The following is a 7,985-nucleotide window of genomic DNA, read 5'->3' as shown; positions in this document are numbered from 1 at the left end:
TCAGGAAATAATTCACCTGAATTCTTACTTCTCAGTAGTTAAAGCAAACTTCATTATTTTTTCTATTTTGGCTTAGACAACCATGCAATGTTTTGGAGAAATTTTTTTATATCTAACTTCCAATATAATTTTTTTCTGCTTCTCATCGATAAGATGACTGAAAACACAGATCTTGAACCTTTACTCACTTGAGAAATGCTTCTCATTTGCAGATGAGCAAAGACTAAAATGTCACACATACAATAAGAAGAAAAGCAAAAGAACACAGCTGAACAAGAGACAAGCTCCATTAGAGAGGAAAAATACTACTGTGATATACTTGCAAAATACAGCTATGGCAATCTATGAGTACATTTCCAGTCCTACCATTTTTACTCAACGGGCCAAATCCGTACCAGGTAAAGGCTAGCACAATTTCAACAACACCTCTTAAGTTACACAAACATTAAAGCTGAGGAGTTTAGCCTCAAGCTTCCGTTATCAACTCAAAAAATCAGACATACACATAAAAATTATGTAAGCAGTGACCAGAAAGCCTGATCTTCTATCTGTCTTGCATACTGAAATTTCCCAAGGTTAAGAAAGTGTCTCCTTTGCTTTACTACTATATATTTAACATTTTAAGCTACTAAGCAATGCAGAGATTTGATCCTACGACCCTTTATGTGCAGGTGTAATGATCTGAGACCAAGTACTTCAATAGGGGACCTCCTAGTATGCTACTGCATTTGCACATAGTGAACAGAAAGCTGAGTGGCCTTAATATCTTATGTAAGATCATTAAGTAACATAATTTCAGTTTTAAATCCTTGAGGGACTGCATCCTCGAGGAGGGATGGGTGGCAATACCTGGATTGGATACCTACTTATTGAAATAAATCTTAAAAAAGAAAAACATACACAATGAACTGAAAGTACTGACACACTATATATAGAGTACTGAAAAGTACATGTATTATGTAAGCATGATTTGTTTCCATTTGAATAATCACCACTGTATTTATGTAGTCTGCAGTAAATACATTTTTAGCCAGTTAATATGTCACTAAAGTAAGGAAGTTCACACTTCTAGGGAAACAAAGCTTAGAAAATACTTCTGCTAAGGTTATAATGTAAATAAAACGTGCTATTAAAAACGACATTAAATTCAACCAACAATCTTTAGACTTACAGCACATGAGAATTTTACTAGCCTAAAGCTTAAGTTTTGAAAGAAAGTTACTTCATTCAACACACTTATCAGGTCCAGAAAAAATTTCTGAAGAACTAACTGCAGCACTGGAAACTTAACTTTAAACACTAATCTAAAATTATTTTATTATTCACTTTTGGAGAAAATATTTCATCAAGTTTTGAAATTTCCTATCCAAGTCTCTGATAAAACAGTTATCCCTCTTAAATTTTCAATTTTTTGATGTATGTCTAACTTCACCTTATAAAGAGAAAATATTTACAGAAAATATTGCAAATGACACATATTTACAAAGTATTTTTACAAATCCAGGACTAAGGATTTTCTTTGTTAAATAAAAGACCTTTTAGAACTCAAATTTCATGTGCAGCACAGAACGAATGCTTTTAAAATATGGCGCTTAGCCAATATAAATGATAACAAGTTCATTTTGGATTGGTATAGAAGAACACGTACCACTTTGAGAGCTGTAATTGCAGCAAAATACGGTGCTCCAGTGTATCTAGAATGAAATACAGTTTAGGTTAGGAAACACAGTCATGAGATTAGATAATCTGGAAATCAGCCTGCCATAATGAAGTCCCAAATTCAAGAGCAAATTTTAAAAAAAGCTTTCTCTTTCACTTGCTGTAAAAGACAGATAAAATCTTGCTATACTGAAGCCAATCTCAAACCTGGCTTTGATTTCAAAGGCGCAAGATTTCACCTTAGCCACCTGATCCTTTCATAGAAATATTTACGAAGATCATGCCCTAAAAAAGCAAACTCCTCTCAGACAACCAACTTAAAAGTTTAGAGACAAACAAAACAAAACAAGAGTTGAGCACTGTTTGCAAGCCAAATCTGGGATCTGTGATCTGGAAGAATCCCACCTAGGTTTAGATGCATAACTAAAGTGCCTAAACTGTGATTCCAGTTGAAGACTGAAGAGAGAGATATGGACAGAAGCACCCTCCAGAGGTGCCTGCTTCTGCCAAGAGGTAAGAACCTAAGCCCTTTAGACCAACAGGAAAACTAACTCCTGGCTAATCAACCCAGCTGTAAGACATCACCTTTTTGCTCTTTATAGAATGTTTATTAATGGCAGGTGTCCAACACCAGATCTCTTTTACAGGAGAAAGATGCCATCTCTATTTCAAAAGGGGAAAATGAAAAACAGAAAGATGTAGTGGCTCATTCAAAATATTGTGCAGATTACTGAACATGGCCAAGAAAAGAATAGAGCCTGTTTTATTTCTAGGTCAGTACAGCATTTAACCGGTTTATGCTGTATCTCTTTTTTCCCTGAAACATGCTATTTTTATTACTCCAGAACATAAAACAAGGTATTGGCAGAATCTAGTAAACACCACAATTTATCGAAATAAAAAGCACGCAGTAAGAAAATAGTCTATTCCTGATTTAAGAGACCCAGTTCCCAAGATACTAAAATATTTAAAAAAAAAAAAAAATCAGATGTGCCCCTGTCTTACTCTACTCTACTTACTCCATAACTTCATCATGCAGTGGGAAAAGACTAACACTGAAAGCAGAGAGAGTTTGGTGGTCAAAGAAAGACAGAGAAGGTAGACACAGACACAAACAGTGTTCCAAGTTTCAACCACGTTCACTACCAAAATTTTGCAACACAACTGCAGGGAAACATGTTCTTTCATAAGTATGCATGGTCATATGATGGACTAGTAAAGCTCTCTAGAAAATACTCATGTTTTAAATGTAAGGTGAGTTTGAATGGCTTCTACAAGTACTTATGACATCCTCAAACTCCCTCAGAAACAAAAATCAAATTTCTGTTTAACTTACTCTTGACATCCTCCAACAATGCCTATACGTCCATCTTGACCTTTATGCCTTTTCCCTGTTAGAGGAGGGATAACATTGCGCACCAGTTGAAAAATATTCTCCATATCCTTTAGAGAGTGTGTTCTGTGCAGTGAGAAAGATCTCTCTATAACTGAAAAGAAGAAAATAAGTGTTACTTTAAAGTATGTTCTTTCTTGAACTACTATCAGCATTTCTTTTAAGCACTCATAAACACTAATAAAATCACTCAAAGATATACAAAGTGACATACTTCTAAAAACCAAATGCTTCGTCACTTAAAGGCCTTTAAAATGGTGAGTAACCAGGGAAGGTGACCATTTTAAAAATGAATTTAGGGTCTGATGCAGAGAATATTCCCACTGACTGCTCACAGTCCTAATTTAGGGCTCAGGTACAGAAAGAAACAACAGCCCAGAATAGTTCTATGAACATTTTGTGACTAGAAATATCTTCTTAGTTCAGCCTGAAATTACTTTCATAATTAAGCTCAACTGAAATAGGTACACTTAGTAAGGACTAAACACATCCCGACACAGAGCAATCAGAGCAACTAAAACCACATTTTAAACGTACACCCTACCTTATTTTTCGCTTCCCCTTAAAGACTTCCACCTCTTAGCAGAATCAGAGCCTACCTCACTGCTTTTTTTTTTTGGCAGGTGGTTACAAAGCATAATGAAAGTCTTTCTGCAAAACTATAAGCCAACGCACTAGATGCAAACATTACAAATATCACACAAAGATAATTTTCAGCTATAATACAACTACAGATGTCTGATGCAAAGCTACATGTCAGGCTACATATTAAAACAACTGCACACTCAGAAGGCTACATATTCAAATTACTGTTTCAAAAGACTACAGAAATTTAGAAGAAAAAAGTATTTCAACAATTACAACTGAAGAGAATTAAACCGTTTACCTAACATGGGACAAATTTGAAGATCAGTACTTCTATCAACTATGTGTTAACTATAAATTGCAGTAAATACACTAAAAGAGTACGTTCTTGTATTTCGACAAAGCTCCTCATTAACTGTACAATTCTGTTCAGAAGAGTGGTTTATTTGAACGTTAATATTAAGCCTCCTAGACCGTAGCTATGCTTACGTTCTTTTTTACAGATCTCGTAAAAAAGCTTTCAAGGAATTGCTATATAGTAATACATAATTATGCAAAAAATAACTCCCACGATACTCCTGATTTTCAGCTGTATAAAACTTAGCAATTCCACCCCCCAACTCCAAAATCTAGAGAAGGGAAGGGAAAAAAAAAAGACGAAAAACTGATCCAGAAATTTTGGACTTAATAATGGGGAAAAAAAAAATGTAATAAACAAGAAAACTCCGCATCTGTGCGCTATCAGCAGAAAGCATCTTTTTCTCCGTCTTGCACAGAATCTAAACCTAAACCAGACGCGCTAATCTTCAGTAATAAAATGCTTTAGCGTTCAATAATGACAAATACTCCTGGCTGATCTTTTGCTTTTAAAATCCTTCTATAATACAGGCATCCCATTCCTATTGAGATTAATTAAAAAAAGGAAAAGAAAAAGAAAAAAACACCCTGTTCTGGATTATGGCCAAAATAGCATTGCAGTGACCCAGAGAAGAACAAAACACTCATCTCCTCTGGAAACAGGGCAGATTATTTTCTTTAAATCGCACTTCATACACTCACTGGTTTTCAACCACACAAGAAATATACTTATCATATAGCTTGTAACCCTTAAAGTGCAACGTTGTTAAGAAGGTCATCTGTTTCTTTGTTGCTGGTTTTTCTTTACACGTAAATATAAAATGATTGCATAATAAATGGGGAAAAAACAGAGAATTATGCAAAAAGCAATTCTTAATAGAGCCCCACTTACCTACAGAAACACTAAGGCGTATTTAGCTATAAACAACTGAAATCTTAATTCCTTAAAAGATGTGCTGCCTGAAGCGTTATTTTCACATTGTATTATAAATGCTTTGGTACACCTTCACCAATTAAAAGATTAGAATCCCGAGTTGCTCTTGCTACAGTTAAATATATATGTAACGCATTTTTGCACAGTGTAATATGATTGTACACCTCTATGACGAAATCCAGCAAGAAACCTGAACTTTCGTTTCAAGTCTTTACAGGTAATGAAACTCTTTCAGTGAAAAACCTTTCAAAAGTAATGGCAAGGCCTTGTGGGTACCATCACCCCAGTCCAGAACCTCAAATAATTTCCTAAAGTGCTTTAGGTGTGAAAACAACATTTAAAACACAGAATCCATACATATGCCGTAATTTGTCTACGAAAGTCTGCTGCCATCAAGGAATGCTACAGACTAACTATCCAGCCAAGAAGAAACACAACCAAGTCAGCCAGCCTAAACCCTCAATAGGCCTAACCATCCAGTCCCCCATGCATTCTACAGGGAAACGCAGTACGTAACATAGAACTGAAAAGGCTCCAAGATTCTCTCATGAGAATGCCCTTTAGGATCTGGCATGCCGGATTATTATTCAACACTGAGGTTAGGTGGTTTTTTTTCTTTTCAAACCACAATTTTTCCTTCTGAGCAGTGTGAAATTCAGAATTAAAACAGAAGGAGACTTGTGTCGTTTCCATGGGGCAGGCTGCAACCACCAAGCCCCGAGCTGACTCTGGTGTCAGCACTGACAAGAGTATCCCTGTTTTCCTCCTGCCCACGCAATCTACCTCCACATACAAAGAGACTATGATAAAGATAAATGACACGGAGCCACAGATCCCGAGAAGTCTGTTAACGAATGCTAATATCCGATTATCAGCTTCTGGCCCACACATAAGGTACGGAAGGAAAAGTCTGTGCATAAATACCAATTCTAGAGTTATTGCTTTGCCTTTTTCTTTAAAATAAATTCAGACCCCCAAAGAATTTATAAATGAACTGGTGTAGAATAAAAATATATGACAATATTTTCATCTTCTATTACGCCTACTACAGTAATATGATGTTTAATTAAAAGATAAAATTCAGAATTTTGATTCAAAGAAATTCATTTTAAAGAAGCTGGATTTTAACATTTGATTTACTTCAGCGTAGGCAAAACTCCACTCTTTTCCCAACCCTGAAAAAACATATGCACAGCCTTAACTCCACATACTGGGTTAGGCCTGTTAACTTCAATAGCAGCAGAATTTCCGCTACAAGGTACCTAGTGTTTCCATTCAGCTTTCAGCAAATGCGCTACTTGCCTTTCGCATATAAAACTTCTCCTAACTTCACTTTACAGAGACATGAACGTGGAAAGAAGTCACCAATGTTTATAGGGTTCGAAAAGTGTGATTTCGCTCATTAAGATTTGTTATATCTAATGTATCTCTATTAAATAATCAGTACAATGGTACGAATGATGTTTTAATTTCATTTTACATCAGACAGACACCTTCACCACAATATTAAATAATTCCAACTAGCTTTTATTTCAAAAGCTACTTACTACCAGTGCTTTCACATAGAAGTTTAAAAAAAATGAGCTTTTGTTTATGCTATAGAAGGAAGTACCTATCGGTGGAGAAAGTGCTGCTGTCATAGCATTATAATTAAAGTTATCCCCATATGAACGATGGTTCGCTCTCTGAGGTGGACTCGCTGGTATAGACTGTGACCTTTGTGATACCGTAGAAGAAATTCCTGCCAACATCTGTCCCAACATCTGTAACATCTGGAGCTCTCGAGCATGCTCAGCTTCCCGACGCTTGTCCTCAATTTTGAGCCTCTGCTCTTCGTATCTGTAAAATTTCTCTTCCGTATCCACGCTCTGCTGCAGGAATTTTTCCATCATTTTATCCAATGTTAAATTTGCATGGCGTTTTTTTGATCTTTTAGGCTGACTGAGCGGTGGGGTAATAGTTGGAGCATTGATTTCTTTAAAGCCTAAAACAAGAGGACAGACAATTATTCTTCTGAAGTGCTAAGAAGAAAGCAGCAAAAAAACTCCCTATGAGATGTGGACCTAATACGTCACAAAGTTGTTATTCTTTTTCGATGTGAATTGTAATTATTTCAGATATTTTTATTTCAGAGTACCAAAGCAAAAACACAAGCTTCTGCAAAGTGATAAAGGTAACACGAAAATTACACAGAGGCATCTTTTAATTGTTGTAGTACTAAACTTCAACAATAGGAGTCTTTCTGATCTTCTAAAAAGGTTTAAGTGAAGGCTATTAAATAGTATAGCCTCATTTGCGTATTGCAGGTAATTACATTAATCTAAATTGAGTTTCAGTCTGTTGGCATTCTGGATTTGCATTTCAAAAGAACATTAGTGTAAACAATTCTTTGATGGGGTTTATGTGTAAAAAGAAGGTTGGTTAAACGTCAACCAATTGGCTGATTCCTCAGTGATGTCAACTTCTGAAGACAGGTTCATGTTTGTATTAAAACCACGGCATTAATCTAGATTTAAAACAAACAACACTGCCCCCCCACCTCCACAACACAAATACGGAGCTGAGAGTAAAGAACGAACAAGGAAGGGGCAGGCTTTATCTAACGGCTGCTTCTGTCCGCAAGCCTGCTAAAGTTAGAAGCAGTGTTTCTGAAACAACTCAAGCAATTAATTACGTAAAAGCTCTCCCCTAGCTTTCTGGCCTATCTGCAACAATAAGCAGATTTTTCAGGTATTATCGTCATCATCGGTTTAATACCGATTAACAAAATTGCACATAGTCTGCAGGGAACGGGAAAATCCTCCAGCGAATAGGCAAAAAAGCCTATTTTCTTGTACAGCGCTACCTGACACTTTGTCTTGATAATCTCTGCGCTAGTTTTCCACTGGTTTCCCATTGATAAACAGCGATAAAAAGCGATAAAAACTCACTACGGTCTCCGTCCCCCAGCATCTCCCCCTACCCGGTTTGCAGCATTCCAGGCGGCGTTCGCGCGGGGAGGGGGAAAGCTTTCGAGGACGGGCAAGGTGCGGGGGCGGGGGGGGAGCAGGGGCGGAT

The 7,985-nt window shown here is 36.6% G+C and overlaps 1 protein-coding gene across 1 annotated transcript in view; it reads right to left on the bottom strand.

Annotated features, from left to right (window-relative positions):
* The window catches only part of NAXD (NAD(P)HX dehydratase), a 47,044-nt gene extending 39,119 nt beyond the window's left edge, over window positions 1–7,925 (bottom strand). Inside the window, exons 1-4 of the mRNA XM_009276057.2 lie at window positions 7,859–7,925; window positions 6,541–6,912; window positions 2,996–3,146; window positions 1,649–1,694 (exon numbers count right to left, since the gene is read on the bottom strand). Of these exons, the coding sequence (XP_009274332.1) occupies window positions 1,649–1,694; window positions 2,996–3,146; window positions 6,541–6,912; window positions 7,859–7,880 (591 nt within the window). The 5' untranslated portion in view covers window positions 7,881–7,925. The remainder of the gene's footprint in view (window positions 1–1,648; window positions 1,695–2,995; window positions 3,147–6,540; window positions 6,913–7,858) is intronic.
* Between the last annotated feature and the right edge of the window lie 60 nt (window positions 7,926–7,985).

Source organism: Aptenodytes forsteri, unplaced genomic scaffold (genome assembly GCF_000699145.1).
Source record: "Aptenodytes forsteri isolate BGI_AS27 unplaced genomic scaffold, ASM69914v1 Scaffold96, whole genome shotgun sequence".
NCBI lineage: Eukaryota > Metazoa > Chordata > Aves > Sphenisciformes > Spheniscidae > Aptenodytes > Aptenodytes forsteri.
This window is presented reverse-complemented; position numbering and strand designations above follow the sequence as displayed.